The sequence below is a fragment of the Vombatus ursinus genome, unplaced genomic scaffold (assembly GCF_900497805.2).
Source record: "Vombatus ursinus unplaced genomic scaffold, bare-nosed wombat genome assembly UNPS02014768.1, whole genome shotgun sequence".
Classification (NCBI taxonomy): domain Eukaryota; kingdom Metazoa; phylum Chordata; class Mammalia; order Diprotodontia; family Vombatidae; genus Vombatus; species Vombatus ursinus.
In genome coordinates, this window is record NW_020954546.1 from 9,317,064 (window position 1) to 9,338,624 (window position 21,561).

A 21,561-nucleotide genomic window follows, 5' to 3' on the forward strand; every position below is an offset into this window, starting at 1 on the left:
TTGTTTGCTCCCTTCTGTTGACCGGGAGCTCACTACTTGATGAGACATCATCTGGGAAGAAAGTTATTTTTTATTGTTGAGCCAGAATCAGCTTCCCTTTAACTTGGAAAAAATTGAAGAGAAGAGACGACCAATTCTTTGCTCACACCAGCCCTTTAGAAGTCTAAAGACAACACTGCATCTTTTCATCTCCGAGTTGAACATCTTTCTCTCCTCCCAACCATTTCATTCCATTTTGTCAATTATCTCCCTTACCACATGGCATGTGGAACGGGGCACGGTGATCCAAAAGGGTCTGACCAGGGTAGGGGCAGCAGGAACCATTGCCTCCTCTCTCTTAGGTCCTACACTTCTATTTACGTAGCCCCAGACTTGATGAGCATCTCAGCAGCTATATAACACCACTGGCTCACACTGAGTTTATGCTCAAAGAACCCTCCTGGGCCGCTAGGTGGCGCAGTGGATAGAGCACCGGCCCTGAAGTCAGGAGGACTTGAGTTCAAATACGGCCTCAGACCAAACACTTGACACTTACTAGCTGTGTGATCCTGGGCAAGTCACTTAACCCCAATTGCCTAAAAGTAAAAAGAAAAAAAAAAAGAACCCTCCCCAAGTCTTTTCATGTGAATTAATAGTGATGCAGGTCTCCTGTACTTACGTACTGATTTTCTGAGCCTTCATAATTGTTCCACCAACCCGCATCTCACTAGCTTTGGTGGTGAATGCCAGTATCTTTCAATCTCTTAATGGATGATTTTTTAAAAATTGATCCAAGCCCTTCCCTAGAATCACAGAATCAAAGCAGGAAGGAAGCTGGGAGTTTGCGTCTGACTAGTTATCCAGCCTTCACTTAAAAGGCTTCATTAGGGAGAAGCCCACTCACCACCTCCAGAAACAGCGGATTCCATTTTGGGCAGCACCAATTGGGGGGATTTTTTCTTCTCCTCTCAAGTCTAAAGTTGTCTTTCTACAACTTGTAACCAGCTCTGTCTGCCTTCTGGACCAAACGGAATTAGCCTAACCCTTCTTCCCAAGCATAGCCTTTTACAGACTTCACAGGATTCCAGATTTAGCACAGGAAGGCCACTGAGTCTACCCCCTTCATTTTACAGATGAGGCCCACTTTGTAAGAATCTGAGGCAGGATTTGAATTCATGCCTTTCTGACTCTTTGACCAGTTTTTTATCCACTACTGCATGCTGTCTCTCAAGGATTCTCCATTCTCTCATTCTCCATGCTAAAGGCTCCTGGTTCCTTCTGGGATATAATGGAAGCAGCATTGAATTTGGAATCCAGGAGGTTCAAATTTTGGCTCCATGACTTGTTTCCTAGGCAGGCTGAGCCTCAGTTTCCCGATTTGTAAAACGAAGGCATTGGATCAGATGATCTCAAAGGTCTCCTCCAATTCCAGAGCACAAGCAGGTTCCGGGGCTGAGTGACCATATTGTCGCCAGATGATGACCCTACTCACCATCTTGCAGACATTGGGGCAACCTCAAAGAGTAGTCCTTGGGAATTCATGGCCCAGCTGGAGGAGTCAATCTGACAAGAGCCTGGGATTGGAATCCCTTGGGCTTTCTGGAAAAATGAATCACTGGGGCTTTTAAAGCACGGACTGCCAACAGCATCTGTGCCACGCCCTGCATTTGTTCTATCAGGGCTGGCACAGGGTGGGGCACGCAGCCAGGGGGCCCTGTGCTCTCCACACATGGCGCCCACCTGGATGGGTCTTCCACTCAGCTCCGTCCACAGGCCTCAATCTAGCGTTTGGAGGCTTGGGATTATATCAACATCGATCCAGAGATGGACAGGACCTCAGAGAACATCTCATGTCCAGACTGCTCATTTTACAAAGGAGGAAACTGAGGCCCAGAGAGGGGATCATAGAGGCCTTCTATCATAGATCTGTGATAGGATAATAGATCTGGGGCTGGAATGGACCCAAGGGGCCATTGGATCCAATCCCCTTATTTTAAAGAAGACGACCCAGGAAAGCAGGCAGGATTCAAACCCAGGTCCTCTGACTCCACAGCCAGAGTTCTTCCTGTGGTGCCATACTAGTGGCATTACTGATGAGTCCCAGGTAAGTGAAATAACTGGCCCAACATCACAGGATTTGAACCCAAGTTCTTTATTTGGTGCTCCTTGGGAGGTTCATTGAAGTCCTAATGATCAACTGGGTAAGGATTCAGCTCAACTCAATCAATCAGTCGATCAACAAGCATTTATTAAGCACCACCTATTCCCTAGATATTGGGTTTTGTGCTGCCCAAAGATAGAGACAGGGACTGAACCTGTGGTTTTGTTGGTATGGGGACTCTGGGATGAGGACATTCCCTTCACCAATGCCCATCATTATCTTCTCAGCAACATACAGTCTTAGGGTATTTCCCAGAGCATAGAGAGGATGCCCAGGGTCACATAGCCAATACGTCTCAGAGGAAGGACTTGAACCCTGGTCTTTGGCTGGCTCTCTTTGAACTATACCACTGTTGTCTCTTGGGTGCTAAAGATATCAAAATAAAATGGAAATAGTTCCTGCCCTCAAGGAGCTTACACTCTATTGAGGAGGACAACATGTATACATATAAGTATATAAAAATACATATACAAGGTAATTTTAGGGGGGAGGCACCAGTAGCTGGTGGGATCTGGAGTTATTTGGCCTGAGCACCAAGGTACAGCAGGGATTCTAAAAGATGAAAGTGGGGAGAGAGTCAGTTCCAACCCTGAGAGATAGACAGACAAAGGTGTGGGGGAAGGAAGGGGAATTCCATGAGCTAGTTTGTCTGGACCGCCATGTTGTGTGAAGGGCAGATTGGAGGGGTGTGAAATGTACAGCAGAAGAATTTGTAATTAATCCTGGAGGCAATAGAGATCCACTGAAATTTGCTGAGGTGGGGAGTAACATGGCCAGATCTGTGCTTTAGGAACATAACACAGCATAAATCTACAATTACGTTCTGAGCATGGGCAATGTGGCCAGCTCTGCAGAAACAGAAGGATGAGAAACAGCCTTGCCCTTGGGAGCTCATAGTCTAGGTGAGGGGGTGGGGTGGGATGATGCTCCCATAGGTGACTCAATCAGGCAGCCATATAGGACAGTATATGTAGACTTGGGCTACAAAGAATGGAAAGTGATGGGAGTTCTGAGGAAAGGGAGTTCACTTTGGGCTGATGTGCCTACTGAAGGCTTCCCGGAAGAGAATGAGAATGGTGTCTGGTGGTGGTGGGGGGGGCAGTGGGGAGGGTGACAAGGAGGAAACTGGCCCTACTAGAACAGATGTACTCATGGAGAAGGAGAAGGAGAAGGAGGAGAGAGGAAGAGGAAGAGGAGGAAGAAGGAAAGGAGAAAAGGGAGGGGAGGGGGAGAAGGAGGAGGGGGAGGAGATAAAGGGCAAACGATAGCTTCACTATGATGAGCAAGAGCCCCCAGTTGCAGAAAAAGAAATTTTAAAAATTCAGAGGCAGGGTTAAGAGGATATGGTAGAAAGACTCAGGAAGCCTGAATTAGAATATTAGCATTTGAACGAACCCTTGCTTTGCAGAAAAGGAAAGTGAGGTGGAGGATGGTAAAGGGTCATGTAGTCAAGACAATGGCAGAGCCAGGATTAGGACCCGGGCCCCTTGACCCTGACAATTATTCTATTACAGCATACTGCCTTGCTGGATCAACCTGTGTGACCTTGGCCAACTCATTTCCCTCTCTGGAACTCAGTTTTATCTTCCATAAAATGAAGGGGTAAGAAGAACTGTTAGTGTCTCACTGATAATCGTTTATTAAGCACCCACTATGTGCTAAGCACTATGCTAAGAGTCATGGATACAAATATAGTGAATGGAACAATCCCTACTAACAAGGGATTATATTTTGTTAAAATTATCTTGTCTGTGCATATTTGAGAAGCAACATGGCTTAGTAGATAGAAAGTAGGTTCAAGTCTTATCCCTGATACCTTCTGGTTATGTGACCCTGGGTAAGTCACTCAACCTGATTGCTCTAAGCAACTCTCTAAGATTATAGATTTCAGAGAAGGGGCCTGCCTGCACGGGCAGAAAGAGTTTCTTTATCTGGGAAGACAAATGGCATCAGAAATCCTCTCTCTATCCCTATTTATGTATTCACTTTGTATATATGTACAATGTGGTATTCCCCTAGTAAAATGTGAGCTCCCTGGGGGCAGGGACTGCCTGTTTATCTATCTATCTATCTATCTATCCATCCATCCATCCATCCATCCTTGGAGGACCAGTGACCAGTAAGTCAGTTAGTAAGGGACTGAGGCTGACTTTGAACTCACCTATCCGGAATCCAGATTCAACACACTCCATCCCCTATGTCGCTTAGTGGTTTCTTAATTTTTGTATTTTGTATCCCTAGCACCTCAAAAAGTGCCTGGTACATAGTAGGTGCTTAATAAATGCCTGTTCATTGACAGAGTGAGTGATACTATCTAAGGTGCCTTACATCTCTGACAGTCCAAATATCCATAAAAAGAAACAATTGATGTTTCTCTGTGCTAGGGGTCAGTTCTCAAGGTCTGAGAAGAAATCTCCCCCACCCCCACCTTCCCTCCCCTCCTCCCCAACGATACCTAGTGTTTACGTCGTCTATCCCTATCATAGGCACAGAGCTATTCGGATCTCAGACATCAGTTGCCAGTTTCCCATTTCCCAGATGGAAAAACCAAGGAACTGAATGATCATATGATTTGTTCATTGACAAGTTCAAAGCTGAAATTCCTCCCTATCGATTGACCTTCTGCCCCCTCTGTTGCCTCTATAACAACACCAAGTCTCCAAGTGGCCCTTTTTTCTTAATGAGAGGCTGCCCGAGAAGCTGCCCGGCCCTCTCCTCGCTCGCTGGCAGCGTTCACTCCCAAAGTTCCCCGCGGCTCCCAAAGCAGCCAGGCTCTGTGCCCGGGCTGTTTCTAATTTAGAGTCTGGCCTGCTTCAGAACACAGCTCCTGCCTGATGGGCGTTCTGCAGATGCCTCTAGCAGCTTCCCAAGTACACAGGACAGGATTGTTTCTGGAAGTGTGTCAGAAGCCTGCCAGGAGGAAGGCCTGCAGACAGTGTTTTGGGTGTAGAGGGACCTGATTTATAGGTGTGGAAAGCTCCAGTCGTGGCTGGGATTATAGGACCCTAGGTTGAGAGCTGGGAGAAACCTTAGTGGCCATCTAGCACCACCCTCCAATTTTACAGAAAAGTCAACTGAAGCCCAGAGGTGAAGCAATTTGGCTAAACACACACTGAAAACAAGTGTGAAGCTGGGACTCAAGCCCAGGTCCCCCGAGTCTAGTGGAACATGCTCATTCCCAATTCTGCGTCTTTGCTTATGCTATTCTTTTCCAAGCCTGATTCAAGGCTCATGTCTTTCATGAAATTTCTCTCCACAATTCCAGTTTCACACTGATTTTTCCCTTTCTAAATTCCTACAGCACAAAATCACAGAAGAGACCTTTAAGGTCAGGCCCGAGCCTAATCCTTACCTGATCAGGAATCTCTTTTCCAACACCCTTGACAAATGGTCGTGCAGGTTCCAGGGATGGAGGTCATGAAGACCTCCAGGGATGGAACTCATCACTTCCTGAAGCTTTCCATTTTACCACTTATATGGAGCTGAAATCTACCTCTCTGTAATTATACCCATTTCTCCTGGTTCCGCCCTCTGAGGTCAAGTAGAAAAAGTTAGTAGTGGTAGAAAAACTGGGTCTGAATTTTCTTCTTCTTGAGGAATTCTACTTTAATATAAGCTTCCACTTTGGTGGAATGGGTACTCACATCCAATGTCTTATGATTTTCTGAACTTCACCCCAGATTTTGGTCAAGGCTAACCAACCACAACGGTTTTCTAAAAAGAAGTACCTGTTGGAAGTGGCTTGTGGGAAGGCATTCTTCTCGATGAGTATGGAGGAAGGAGGGAACTCACTGAAGGAGAAGTTATCTGCCCCATAGGGTATCAGCTCCAAAATAACTCTGTTGTGGGGAGGCTGTTTCATTTTATGGGACAAGTGAAAGAAGACTTCCTTTGTCATTTTGTATCCTGACCACCTCATAGGACTGGCCCTGGCTCCACTGCTTGCAACCCCAAGATAGGAGCACTGACTTTGGAGTCAGTGGACTTCCGTTCAAAGCCTGCCTCTCAGGCTTCCTATCTGTGTGACCTTGGGCAAGGTATTAAACTTCTTTCTGACATCAACTTTCTCGCATTCAAAATGAAGCCATTGGACCAGAGGACCTCTGAGGCCCTGTCAAGCTTGAGATTTGTGACCTTAATCGTTGAGAAGCTGCATGGTATAGTGGATAACATGCTGGACTTGGAGCCAGGAAGACATGGCTTCGAATCACTCCTTAGATATTTATAAGTTGTGTGACCTTGGACAAATCACTTAACTCTTCTGTGCCTTAGCTTCCTCATCTGCACAATGGGTAGTGGTGGTGGTGGTCTCTAATGTCCCCTCCAGCTCTAAATCTATTATTCAAAGATCTATTGGACATATCAACCTATATCTTCTCAGATATATCCCTGCCAGTGACAAGGTTTAGGGGTCCTTTTATAAGGAGGGGGGAAGTGGGCAGTCCCTTGATATGCTCCTTTCCTCCCCTTCCCAGTGATGGTAGCCTATCTCTGCCAGACACTGAGCTGATCTTCCATCTATCCTTAAGGTTTTGGGTGTGTTTGTAGACTTGGGAGAATTACATTTAATTCCTTCCACTACAGAAAATCTGTATCCATTTTGTCAGATGATGGTATTTCACCCCCAAACTTGAAAGATGTGTTTTTAAATGGTTGTTAGAGCCATCTATGGCATAACAAACTCTTGAGATTGAAAGCGACATTAACGCAGCGCCTGATGTTAGAATGAATTAAAAAGGCTCCCTGTTATTTAGGGAACGGTGGCTGGCTTCCATTATGGCTAAGCTGAGATTCTGTCTGGATGTTCTTTTGTTAAAAAACATACCAGTTTCCAACCGAGAGCACTCCGGCCAGATTAAACTTCCCTGATGGCTTTTTTTTCCCTTTCTGGTTTTGTTCTCTAGAAGGGGGAGGGGAAAAAAACAAAACAAAACACCATTCAGATATAGCTGCCCTTGTTCATAACCAGAGCAGCCTCACATAATTAAAGATAATTGTCAGGTTCCTAATACCTTTATAATTACCACTGCAACTCCTCAGCTTCTAATGTAAATGATTTAAATAATTCAGGATGAAAGGCAGAGTATACACTTTGCAATGGGAATGGCCCCTCCCTCCCATCCCAGTAGAGAAACAAAAGTCCTCAGCAGGAATGGCAGAAAAATAGGACTGTGGGTGCACTTACCAGGGCTGACTGTTGGAAGGTCAACACCTATTTCCCATGTCATTCTAAGGCTTCTCCCCCCCCACCCCCAAGGCATTTAATTCCATTTCCTGGTATTCTGACCCACAGTCAGGCCATAAAACATATTTATATCCCTACTGAAATACTTTGCAATGAAATGGGCAATTGGTGGGGTCCTCTGGCTTCCCACTTGAGCCTTCTCATAGACTGGCCTTGTTTAGACCAAAAGAGAATTAATTGTCTGTCTGCTTCAAACAAAATCAGGGGTCCCTGAAGAATCAGGGCAAATCCTGACCTTGACCTGCTCTAATGGCAGGCCTGGCTTCCTGCCTCCACAGCCCCGTTTGGCAGCTCTCGGTCAGGCTATGGACCCTAGGCGCCAAGGCAGGGGTTCTTAGCTCTGTGTCCAGGATGGCTTTGGCGGCCGTCTCTCCCATGGATGCTGGATTCTGAGACTAGGCTGGAAGCAGGGTCATCATCTGGTGGCAGTGGGGGTGAGGGTGCTGCTATTCCTAGAACCCATAGCTGACAGTTGGTGTTGGTGGTACAGATGCCAGATATTATTATCCTGGTTCTTACCAGCTATTTGACCCCAGGCAAGTGACCAGCCTCTTTGGGCTCCAGTTTCCTCACCGATAAAATGAGGGAGTTGAACTCTAAAGTCCCTTTGGGTTAGAAATCTATGACCTGATGAGTCTTTGTCCTGGAGGGGGTGTGCCTGCTGCCAGACTCCCCTGACAGTCATTATTCCTTTGCTTTAATTTTTGCCACTTGCCCATTAGCAGAATCAAGCAAGCAAACCATCTGCAAACATGCGTTAAGTTCCTACTATGTGCCAGGCACTGTGCTAGGGTCTGAAGACATAAACACAAAGGTCAAACGGTCCTTACCCTCAAGGGGCTTATATTCCATACACCACGCATACACATATACACATCCCCTTAGATACAGGGCCTCCCCAACATCTTCGTGCAGGCCTATTAGCCATCAAAGCTTACAGCTTCACTAGGACTTTGGGGACACCGTGTCTCAGTACAAAACTACCTCATGTGCCTGCCTGCCGAGACCCTCCCCAGAAGGATTCCTCTTGACGCTAAATACTTGCCTGTCATGTCACCTGTAGCCAAAATTCCTTAATGCTCTAACCACCTGTCCTGACTTCCTCCTCTTCCCCGCAGCTGGGACGCTCCAGATCATCTGCCCTTCCGGAGTCAAGCCTCTCTGTCTAGTCCCAATTCCAGGTCATTTTCTGGTCTCCTCTGTCCTGCTGCCTCCCGGCTCCCAGGACTGACCACTATAAATTGGTGAGACTCCCAGGTCAAAAGGATAGAGCTTCCTTCCCTCCTCTCCAAGGATTTTCCCCGTTTGTGGGTCTAAAGAGGCCCCTCTCAAGGATAACCCTGGGGAGGGGAGCCTTTTGATCTGCCATTAACAACTGAAAACAAGCATTAGTTGCGAGTCAGCAGAGAGGCCTTGGGGGAAGGAGACGAAAGAGGAAATACGTGGCTGGGGGGGTGGGGAGGAGGAAACACAGCTAAGAAGAAGGGACTCACTTCTCCTCCAGTACCCCTGGGCATTCAGAGATGAGTCAAGTTCGGGGGCTCAATAACAACCTGCAGGTTAAATGACTGAAGGAAGGGAAGCCGGGTCCCAGTTGCCTCCAAACCCCTCACCAATTCCCCGGGGGCACTGATGGAGTCTCCACCCATGCATGGTGCCAGGGGGCTTCAGTCCTCACAGGATCCCAGATAGAGGGCTAGAAGGAGGGGCTCTCTAGTTCATCCCCTCTCATTTTACAAAGGAGGAAATTGAGGCCCAAGGTAACCTATATTCAGAGGTAGAATTTGAACCCAAGCCCTCCAACTCCAGAGCCAGGACTTTTTCTATAACACCACATGGCATCATCATTTTTTATTTTTTTTTACTACTGAGCACTATGATGCAGATCTCTACGTAAGCTTCCTGAGAGCAGGGTTTGTCTCTGTATCTCCAGTGTCTAGCACAGAGCCTGGCACATAGTAGGAGCTTAATGTATGACCACAATGTATGTATGTCACAATCAGACTCACAATCCATCCCCATCCTTGCCTGATGCTTTCAGCAAGGACAAGAGGCAGAATAAACACTGGCATGGCCCAGCACCATCAGAGAGCCAACAGCGGGGTTGTTTTAAAGTGGATTTTGCCAGACAATATACCCAAGAAGGAAGAAAGAAGTGTTCAATGCAGCCAGGGAGAAAGACAGAGGGGACGAGAAGGGAGAGAGACAGAAACAGACATGGAGACAGAGGGAGATAGAGGCAAACAGACAGACAGTGCATTATTTTCTTGTATCGAGGCAAAGATTTTTTGGAAACAGGTATTTGGCATCAGTCAGGATCTAAGTCTCTAAGAAGGAGGGGAGAGAAGCCCATCTCTGATAATAAGAATAGCAATCACTAACATTTATGTATTACTTTCAGGTTCACTGAGCTCCTTATATGGGTTATTTCAGTTAATCCTCAAAACGACCCTGTGAAGTAGATGCTATTATTATCCTCCTTTTACAGTTGGGAGGTTAAGTGATGTATCCAGGGTCACACAGTCAGTAAACATGCAGGGCAGGATTTGAATTCAGGTCTTCCTGACTGCAAGTCCAACACTCCATCATTATATCACAATACACACTTGTTGAATTCCTATATTTCAGAAGTCTGTGATAAGTACTGGAAATCCTAGAATATGGAGTCTGATCAAACCTAAATCCTCTATCCTTAGCACAGTGCCTGGTATATAGTAAACACTTAATGTATCGATTGATATGATTAAAACTTGAGGAAGGTAAGATAGGTTTAAAGTTGTAGGATATATATGGATGTTAGGTAGGCATGTATGCCCCTAGGCTGATAGGTATGTTTGGAAGACATCTGTAACAACCGAGGCACCAAGGTGGTATAGCAAGATAGAATGCTGGGCTTGAAATCAGCAAGACCCGAGTTCAAATCCTGCCTTAGTCATTGACTAGCCCAGAGCAAGTCATTAGACTTATCTGTATAATGGGGATAATAATAGCACCTATTCAACTGAGTGGTTGTGAGATCAAATAAGATAATGTATGTAAAATGCTTTGTAAACCTTAAGAGAACTATATAAACGTGACTGATTATTCACTAGGTCCTGGGTGTAAAGGTCTAACAGAGGATGGCAGAGGACTGGGACCCTGAAAAGCTAAGCACTGGACCTGAGGCCAAGGTCTCTAATGCACTCTAATTTACAATCTAATTTCTAATTTACAATGGACGTGGAACAAATTGGGAAAGTCAAAGGGTCCCTGGTTTGTATGAGGTTCTGGGTTGTACAAAGTTGTCATGTGTGTGCCTGGGCTGATTAGCATGTTGTGATGATAACTGGGAAAGCTGTTCTCCAAAGGTCTTGATGAATGTCTGACATAAAAGCCCAGAGGAAGGCTGGAAACCTGAGGGAGTAGGGAATGTATGGGAGGTAGGGCTGAGTGCTAGACTCAGGACCAGCTCCTTCCTAATCTACTTTCTCTGACCACTCTATCACCCAGGGTCCAAGCCTCCTTAGCTTCAGATCACCTTTCTGTGACAGGGAAGAGAACACTTGCACCCAAGTTTCATCATCAAAGAAAAAGAGATAGTAACGCTGACCTCCTACCCAGGGACCAGCACAGACTGGCTAATTAGCTAGCCATGGGCTGAAAAGGGCCTGGCCAATTAGCACCGTTGGGGCCCTAGTGATGACAGGCTCCCAGGTGGATAGACAACTTTCTATTCTGGCTGCAGGGAGCATTGTCAATCAGGTCTTCTTATTTCTGCATCACACTTGTGTTAGGTGTTCTGAAAGAGACAGGGATGACAAGGTCCCTGTGGAGTTTACAGTGTAGTTTAGTGGGGGAGGAAAGAAGTACACAATGAAATGTTACTTAAGACAAAATATGTCACAACCCCAGTCACGGCTAAGTAACAGATTTTTGTGTTCTAGCATATGGTCTATTTTTGTAAAGGTGCCATTTGGTGTTTAGAAATATGTATACTCTCTAATGTTCCCATTTAGAAGATGCCACATCTTTACATTAAAGAAAAGGCTAAGGGAGATTACAAGAAGGCAAGATCATCACGGGTGTAGTCAGGAAGACTCCATGAAAGAGGAAGGATTTGAGCAGGGTCTTGAATAAGGGATAAGATCATACAAAGAATTCTGGCAAGGCATTTCAGGTAGATAAAAAGTCCAAAAAGTACAAGAAATATTCCAGGATAGCATGGGAAGGGGTAGTGGGAGGTAAGGCTGGAAAGAAAGTTGGGACTCAGTGTGGAAGGCTTTGAACTAGATTATGGTGTTGGACTTTTTCTTCTAGGTTAAAGGTTTGTTTTTTTAAAAATATTGTATATTTGTATTTATTTTGCTAAACACTTCCCGATTATATTTTTTTTCTTTGAATCTCTAGAGAGTTAGATTGGCATAGTAGAAAAAAACCCAAGAAAAATAAAGAAAAAATATCTTTTAGTCTCTATCAGTTCTTTCTCTGGAGATGGACAGCACCTTTCATTATAAATCCTACAGAATTGTCTTGGACCATTGTATTGTTGAGAATAGCTAAGTTATTCATAGTAGATCATCATACAATATTGCTGTTACTGTAAACAGTGTTCTCCTGATGCTGCTCAACTTCACTTTGCATCAGTTCATGTAACTGTCTTTCCATGTTTTTCTGAAAACATCCAGCTCATCATTTCTTAAAGCAGAGTAGTATTCCATCACGATCATATACAACAATTTGTTCAGCCATTCCCCAATTGATAGGCTTCTCAATTTCCAATTCTTTTGCCACTGCTAAAAGAGCTGCTATAAATATTTTTGTACACATAGGTCCTTTTCCTTTTCATTTTTTATCTCTTTAGGATACAGACCTAGTAAGTGGTACTGCTTGGTCAAAGGGTACACATAGTGCTTTGAGTAGTTCCAAGTTGCTTTCCAGAATGGGTGAATCAGTATACAACTTCCACCAATAGTATGTTAGTGTTTTAATTTTCCCACATCTCCAACATTTGTCATTTTCCTTTTCTGTCATATTAGCCAATCTGACAGATGTGAGGTAGTGGCTCAGAGTTGTTTTAATTTGCATTTCTCTCATCAATAGTGATTTAGAGCATTTTTTATATGACTATAGATAGCTTTGATTACTTTGCCTTTGGCCATTTATCAATTGAGGAATGGCTCTTATTTCTATAAATTTGACTCCATTTTCTGTATGTTTGAGAAATGAAGTTTTTATCAGAGAAATGCACTGTAAATTTTTGTTTTTAGATAATCATACCATCACATTCAACTCACACCTCTGCTTTCTGTCTATATATACTCTTTCTAACTGCCCTAATAACGAGAAGGTTTTTAGGAGTTATAAACATCATTTTCCCATGTAGGAATATAAACAGTTTAACCTTATCAAATCTCTTATGTTTTCTCTTTCTTGTTTACCTTTTAATGCTTCTTTTGCATCTTGTCTTTGAAAGTTAAATTTTATATTCAGCTCTGGTCTTTTCATCAGGAATGCTTGAAAGTTCTCTATCTCATTGAATATCCAGTTTTGCTGGCTCGGTGATTCTTGGTTGTATCCTAGCTCTTTTGTCCTCCAGAATAACATATTCCAAGCCCTCTGATTCTTTAATGTGGAAGCTGCTGAATCTTCTATTATCCTGACTGTGGTGCCACAATATTGAATTGTTTCTTTCTAGCTGCTAGAAGTACTTTCTCCTTGATCTGGGAGGTCTGGAATTTGGCTATAATATTCCTGGGAGTTTTCATTTTGAGATCTGTTTCAGGAGGTGATTGGTGGATTCTTTCAATTTTTATTTTAACCTCTGGTTCTAGAATATCAGAGCAGTTTTCTTTGATAATTTCTTAAAAAATGATGCCCAGGCTCTTTTTTTTTTTTTTTTAATCATGACTTTCAGGTGGTCCAGCAATAATTAAATTCTCTCTCCTGGATCTATTTTCCAGGTCAGTTGCTTTTCATATTTCATTTTCCTCTATTTTTTTCATTCTTTTGATTTTGTTTGATCATTTCTTGGTGTCTCATAAAGTCATGAGCTTCCACTTGCCCAATTCTAACTTTTAAGGAATTATTTTCTTCAGTGAGCTTCTGTATATCTTTTTCCATTTGGCCAATTCTGCTTTTCAAGGAATTCTTCTCTTTACTGGATTTTTGTGTCTCTTTTATTATTTGGCCTATTCTGTTTTTTAAGGTGTTATTTTCTTCAGCATTTTTTTGTGCCTCTTTTACCAGGCTGTTGACTCTTTTTTCATGATTTTCTTGCATCGCTCTTATTTCTCTTCCCAATTTTTCCTCTACTTCTTTTACTTGATTTTTAAAATCCTTTTTGAGCTCGTCCATGGCCTGAAGCCAATTCATATTTTTTCTTTGAGAAGCTTTGGATGCAGAAATTTTGACTTTGTCGTCTTCTTCCGAGTGTATGTTCTGATCTTCCTTGTCACCACAATAACTTTCAATAGCCAGAATTTTTTTCTGTTGTTTGCTCACTTCTCAGTCTATTTCTTTTCTTTTCTTTTTTTTTTGATGAGGCAATCAGGGTTAAGTGACTTGCCCAGGGTCACACAGCTAGTAAGCGTCAAGTGTCTGAGGCCAGATTTGAACTCAGATCTTCCTGTCTCCAAGGTCAGAGCTCTATCCACTGCACCACTTAGCTGCCCCTCTCAGTCTATTTCTTGACTTTTAACTCTATGCTAAAGTGGGGCTCTGCTTCCCAAGTGGAGGGGGCACTGTCTCAAGCTTCAGATTTTTTGTGCAGCTATTTTCAGAGGTAACTCTGGGGACCTGTAAGTTTTTGGCTCTTCCAAGATGGTGTGATCTAGGGAGAGGTGTGTTTACTACTCTCCTGCACTGTGCACTGGTCTGTGAGTGACCGCAAGTCACTCTTTTCAACCCTGGAACAGTGACCAGGGCAGCTTCAGGCTCTGCTGTGCTAGTGCTCCTCCTCGCCCTGGGACTAAAACCCAGAACATGACCCAGATCCAAGTATAGGCAATGCCACAGAGTGCTGCCTCTGGTGCCAGCAGAGGGACCTTTGTCATCTTCTGATCGGTTGTTTGACCCCCTTAGCACCCGTGGGCTGAGAGGTCTGGAAGCTGCCCCTGCTGCCACTGATTCAGGCGCCCTGAGGCCTGCTCCTAATGAGCTGGGGTCCGTCTGCGCCGGTGCGGCCTGCACTGGACCGTGGTCCTCTCTCATCCTGGTGCAACAGACCTTTCCTGCCGGCCTTCCAAGCCGCCTTGGGCTGGAAATCTGCTTCACCTTTTTTGTGGGTTATGCTGCCCCAGACTTTATTCAGAGCCATTTTTAAAGGTATTTGGAGGATTTTGGGGGAGAGCTCAGGAGAGTCCCCGTCTTTACTCTGACATCCTAGCTCCTCCTCAGTTAGAGTTTCTTAAAATAAGGTCCATGAACTTGTTTAGAAATTTTCTTTTGATAACTGCATTTCAATATCGTAAGATTCTTTGTAAGCCTACGTATTTTATCTTAGGCATTTAAAAACACGCTGAGAAAGGATGTGTAGGCTTCACCAGACTGCCAAAGGGGTCCGAAGACAAAAACAACTGAAGAACCCCAGTTCTAGGCGTGGGGAAACACTGGAAGTGTAGCAGAGTCGTGACAAAAAGCGGTGTGTTAGGAAAATTAACAATTAATCTGGAACTGGAATCTATGCCCCACCCACTGCTGCTGCTTTTCAAACCATCAGAGCACATCATCAGAAGGCACTTTAAAGATGGATGATCTAGCCATGAGATCATGGACTTCAGAGGTCACCTAGCCTAACTCTCTCATCTTACCAGTGAAGAAACTGAGGCCCAGAGATGTTAAGCGACTTCCCTCAGATCACTGGAATCAGAAAGAATGGAGTTCAAATCCAGCCTCAGACGCTTACCAGCTGCGTGACCTTGGGTAAGTCACTTAACAACTATCTGTCTCAATTTCCTCATCTGTAAAATGGGAATAATAGTAGCACCTACCTCCCAGAGTGGTGAGGATCAAATGAGATAATATTTTGTAAAGCATTTTGCACATCTTAAGGCAGTTATGTATCTGCTGCTATTATGATACTTCTTGTCTTACATGCAGATGCGCACAAAACAATTAGAGGCCAAAAAAGACACCACGCTGGTGAAATGCTAAATATGGTTATATAAAACAAGTAGCACAGAAAATAAGATCTGTGAATATTTAGAAAGGGTGGAGATCAATACGGACTTAGGTAGCAGGCATCCTGGGAGACATGGGACTTAATGACTACAAGAAAGCTCAGGATGGTTATAAGGATATTTGAAAAGATTTGGGGGGCCCTTAGAGATCACCTCGTCCAGCCCCCTTACTTTATGGAGAAGAAAGCTGAAGCCCGCAGAGCTTAAATGGGATCATAAACTCATAAATCTAGAGCTGGAAAGGACCTCAGAGAAACCCCTCCCTCATTTTTACAGATGAGGAAACTGAGGCCCAGAGAGAAAGCTACTTGTGTAAGGCCACAGATGGGGTAAATAGCAGTGCCAGGATTTGAATTCAGGTCTCCTGACTAAATGCTGAGCCTTTTTCTGGTGTTTCCAGTATCACCAGACTGCCTCCAGCATTGGGTTTCCACAAAACTACAAATGAAGACACACAACTCAAATGTTCCAAGAAGAAACTGCTCTCATTTGTTCCTGACAGGGTAATTCTAGCCAAAGGAAGTGAGCAAGTGCTGGTGGAAAGAGAACCTCTCTGGGACACGGATGCCCTGTTCTATCTACCGCTTGCCGAGTGACCCCCAGGCAAGTCTATGAGTCATTGTGCCTCAGTTTCTCCCTTTGTGACACAGGAGGCAAACCTTATCTTCTCACCTCCGATCTCCTTGTACTGAGGCTGCTTATTGAAGCGTCGTTATTGGAAAGGACTTCTAGTCTTTGTCTGCTTTACCCCAGAAGCTCCGCTCTGCCCCAGTCCTCAGCCCCCTGCCAAAGCAACGAGGAATTCGACACAACCTTCCACCCTCTCCTAGCTCCCACCTTCATGAGGAGAGAGGTGGCCCTGAGCTAAAGAATGTATTAAGTGCAGGAACAGTTCCAGGTGAGCACCAGCCCCATACACCCCGAGGCCCCCGTCTGTCACCATTCATTTCCACCCAGAGCCCCAAGTTGGCTCTGACAGCTCCCTGGCCCACTTCTCCCAGGCCTCGAGCTCCGGGGAACAGATCAAAGGCCAGTTTCTGTCTTCGGCTCCATCCCTGTGGGCAGCTGGGCAGGGCTGCCTCCTTGTGCAAAGGGCTCCACCCAGGCGTGTCTGCAGAAAGGCAATCTATTTCTCAGAGAGAGAACATGAAATGAGGCCATGGAGAAGGAGCCGGCCCAGTGCTCAGCCTGAGATCCGATGGTTTGCTTTTGATTTTGAGCGAGTCTGTCCTGGTCCCACACATTTGTCTTCCACACAACCCAAGAGAGTAGTTTACCCTGCTTCTCTGCCTTCACACAAGACCAATCCAAGTTGTCACCCCACTGTGTGTAACAGTGCCTGGTGCACAGTAGGTGCTTAATGAATGCTTACTGATAGAAAACACTGTGCTGTCAGTCTGTGTGTGCAGACATCAAACCCTGGAAAACTGCGGAACCTCCTAGACTAGGATCCATCACCATTCACAGATTATAGGATCATCGATTTCCAGCTGGAAGGGACCTTAAAGGCCATCTAATCCAACAGTCTTACAGTGGAGGAAATTGAGGCCCAGAGAGCTTAAGTTCATAGGATCCAAGACCTGGAGCTTGAAGGTAACTTAGAAGCTACTGAATCCAATCTCTGTTACATAGAGGCCTATTGACCCATAGCTGGAAGAGACTTTAGGGGCCATCTGGCCCAACCCCCTCGTTTATTTATTTATTTATCCATTCATTCATTCATTTATTTATTGGTGAGGCAATTGGGGTTAAGTGACTTGCCCAGAGTCAGACAGCTAGTGAGTGTTACGTGTCAGAGTCCGGATTTGAACTCAGGTCCTCCTGACTCCAGGGCTGGTGCTCTATCCACTGTGCCACCTAGCTGCTCCCCCAACCCCCTCATTTAGAGAAGAGGAAACTGCAATCCAGGGAACCAAAGTAACCTGGGATTTGAACTTGAGTCATATAGCTCTGAGTTCTGTGATCTTTCCATGGAAGCCTGCAAGGCCTTTCCAAAAGCACCAACATGGCGGCCCTCAACCTGTGAGACGCAGATCCCTGGGGGGTCTGAAGGGAACAGAAGAAGGGATGAGCTATTTGCAGGGGGCCCCAAGATCCAGACATCTAATGTCTGAACGCTGCCAAACAGCTCCAGCTATCTCATTAAATGACTCAGTATAATAAATAAGTAAACGTCCAAGGGTGAATAAAGAATTGTCTCTCACACACACAGATTCCTATTTATCAAACATATGTAGATGCTGTGATGATTAATAAAACATCAACTCAGTTAAAAGCCTTGCTGAATTTCTAGCAGCTTTGTATTACCCTCTGTTTTTTTGATCAATGCATCCTAACAGGACAACTGTGATGTTTTCACGATAAAATGGGCCCACGTTATCATCTCCGTGCAATCGCTATTGGGGAGTAAGGTGGAGTTGGGAGCGGGGGGACTTCTTAGGATTCTAGGATCCAGAGTTGAAAGGGACTCAGAGCCCATCTGGTCTAATTCTCTCATTGTACAGATAAGGGAACTGAGGCCCAGACTTGCTCAGCATCACCCAGAAGAGGAATTTGAATCTGGGTCTAATCCTCTTTCCCCAGTATCACACTCTAATTCTTCACAACAATCAGGGACATGCCCTTTACCATGACCTGTCAGTAAACTAAGGTCAACTTGACCTGGAGGCAGAGTGAGTAATGCCCCCCCTACCCCCCCCCGTCATTCCCTCTTTCTATCTGTCACAGAGTCTGAAGTCCCCTCATTAGATCTTTCATCACTGGATGGAAGATTCCATTAGATTAGATTATGCCATTAGACATTTATTCTCTTGTGTGACGCATTTCAGAATGGGAAACCATCCAGTAACTTTTGTACCAACCAATCTCTGGTGCCTCGTGTGTGCCCAGCTCTGGGAGGGCCCTGGATGCAGATGGCTCTGTGGGGTCCCCAGAAGGGGGACTGGCTGGAGAATGGTGGCTTGGGCTCCCCCAAGGTGTGTTAGCTGTGGTCACTCACCATCAAAGTTACGGAGCTGAGTGTTGAGCATCACCTGCATGGAGCGGCTGGTCTCCCGGAGGGCCCCCTCCAACTCGCTGCGACTCCGGTTGGCAAAGTTCTCCTCCATCTCACTGGTGCAGCAGGTGTAGCCCTGTGGGCAGATCCTCAGGTGCTCCCCTGGAAAAGGGGAAAACAGAGATGAGCAAGGTGGCTGAATGGTTGGAGGGCCTAGGGGGCAGCGGCTGAGCCAGTCTGGGGACAGTTCTCTGACTGCACATCGGCAAGGCCAGGCACAGGAGTGATTGGGGAGCTGGAAAAGGGCTGCAGGGAGGGAACACTCTGGAAGGGAGGAGCTGAGGGGAACTGGACCTTGGGGGCCAGAAGAGAGCCAAGGGATGGAGAAGAGGAAGCTGCTGGGGGATGACAAAAGTACCCAGATATGATGCCTCAAAGGTGATCAAAAGAGTCAACCAATCTACAGACATTTATAGGTGCCTACTATGTGCCGGGCACTGCAGGCACCAGAGACAGAGACGGCATAGTCCCTGACCTCAGGGAGTTTATATTCTAATGGCGGACACGATCTATACTTATATAAGTATATACGATGACTGTAAAGTAGTTTTGGGAAGGAGGCGCTAGGGGTGTGGAGGTCAGGGAAACTTCTTTGGGCCTCAGTTTCCTCATCAGCAAAATAAGAGGCCCCTAGAGCTACAAGATCTAATCCTAAGATCCTAGAAGGCGGTACTTGAACTGAGACTGAAGGGAGCCAGGGAAGCTGAGTGTTGGAGGTAAGGGGATGATGTGTTCTAGGCATGGGGGGTCAGCCAGTGCAAAGAAGGTACAGGGACAGGATATGGAGGGTCATGGTTGAGTAACAAGCAGGTCAGCATGGTAGAACCAAAGAGTGAATTAAGAATAACGTGTTAGAAGACTAGAAAGGCATTAAGAGACCTGATTAAAGAGACCACCAAATAGGGAGGAAAGTAGGGGGCATGGGTTTAATTTGGTCTTGAATAGTAACAACCTTTGAGACTCAAATTCCAAGTTTCCTCATACATCCATTCATGTTGAGTAAATTCCCCTTTTACCTCATATCTTGTGATCGCCTCAAGTTGGAGGCAAGGAGAGGGATTATAAGAGCAAAGAGAAAAGGAAGATTATGGTGTACATAGAATTCAGAACAGGGCGAGGGGGTGGGTGAGAATGGGGCACCGTGTCCCAAACCGGTCCAGGGAACAAGGGCCTCTCATCCTAGATATTGGGTCCTGGTTCTTTGGTCTGGAACATCCAAAATGTGAAGGGCCATTTGACAGGTTGCTATGGCTTGACAGAAATAGATAAAATTCTAGATGGTGGGACCTTTGAGATACTCTGGCCTAAGACCTTTATTTTGCACATGGAGAAACTGAGGCCAGGAGAAGTTAAACCCAGTTAAGAAGTAAGCATACTAGACTTGGAGATGACAGACTTGGGTTTGAATCCAAGCACTGATCCTAGCTGCATGAACTTTGGCAAATCATTACTTCTCTGGGACTCAGTTTCCTCAACTGTGAAATTTGGGGAGTGGATTAGCTGAGCTCTAAGCCCCCTCTCAGCTCCAAACTCCATGATCCTTAGATCCCAAAGCATCGACACTGGCAGGAAGGGCTGCTTAATACCGATCTTTCCATCAGTTCACATTGTTAGATTTAGAGGTGACATTTCTCAGATTTTTCCTCGAAAACTACATTTTCTTGGTATTTTATGGAACTTGAGACAGAAGTTGGGGTTCATATATGTGGGCACCTTGGACCAGGACAAGGTGTTCCTGTTATCAGAAGGAATTGAAACTCATTGTCCTGGTCCTCCAACATGATTGTCAAGCACCTTGGCCAGGCAGAGGAAGGCTGCACTGGAAAGGCTTCAGGTGCTCCAGCTGAAAAGGCAACAGAAACCCCCAGGTAGCTGTCGGAGCAACTGCTGCTATGGACCCTTCCTAGCAGTGAAGAATGTGAGCTCCTGAGGGCTCTTTAGTTCTCTGGGGGACTGACCAGCCCACTCAGCCATGAGCCCACCTTATTCCTTGATGCTTTCCCCAAGGGTGACATGGACCCAAGACTACCAGCCCTAGAGGGCTAGGGATCAATGACACCATCAGGGAGCGTTTGGAGCCAATGAGCTCCCTACAGGGACTTGGCCATGTGGGGAGGGAAGGCCCTCTTCCTTCACATTCACTCTCCCAGTGATTTCATTGTCTCCCATGGGTTCAAATATCACCTCTATACAGATGACTCTCACATCCGAGGAATACCGAGGAACTCATAAAAACTGGAGCTAGAAAGGATCTTAGAGGTCATGTATGCCAATCCCCCATTTTACAGATTCCACAGCCCTAATCTCATCCCTGAACGTCAGACCTGCATCTCCAATGGACTCCTGGGCTTTGATTTTCATCTGCAAGTTCCAACACCATGTCCGACTGAAAATCTGGACAATGGAAATCATCGTCTTTCCTGTTAAAGTCACTTGCTTCTTCTCCAAATTTTCTCTTTTTGTTTATGATGCCACCATCCTCCTGGGCACTCAAGTTCAAAACCTCAAAGTCACTTTTTCCTTCTTTCTGCATTTTCCTACTGGTTGGCCCGTCCTGTTGATCCCATCTGCATAAACCCTCCCACCAGTTCCCTTCTTGGCCCTCCCATTGCTGGCACTCATCAGGTCCTCATGGCCCACCTTGGACCACTGCATTCGTCCTCCTAACTGGTCTCCTTCCTTCCAATCTCTATAGTCTATAACCTAAGTTATAGACTATATATGGTCAATTTAATTTTATTCAACAAATCTGCTCTCCTTCTACCCCTTCTAGTGCACTTCCTCTAAGGCAAAGATTATTAATGTGGGTCTGTGAACTTGTCTTGAAAAATAGTTCGATAATTGTACTTCCAAGCAATTCATTTCCTTTGTAAACTCACCTATTTTATTTTATGCATTTATACACTTTTTTTTTCTGAGACATGGTGCATAGACTTTGCCAAAGAGCCCAAGAAGTGGATGACAT

The 21,561-nt window shown here is 45.3% G+C and overlaps 1 protein-coding gene across 1 annotated transcript in view; it reads right to left on the reverse strand.

Annotated features, from left to right (window-relative positions):
• The window catches only part of GPC1 (glypican 1), a 157,396-nt gene that overhangs the window by 50,203 nt on the left and 85,632 nt on the right, over positions 1-21,561 (reverse strand). The window contains exon 2 of the mRNA XM_027862107.1: positions 18,540-18,698. Within this exon, the coding sequence (XP_027717908.1) occupies positions 18,540-18,698 (159 nt within the window). The remainder of the gene's footprint in view (positions 1-18,539; positions 18,699-21,561) is intronic.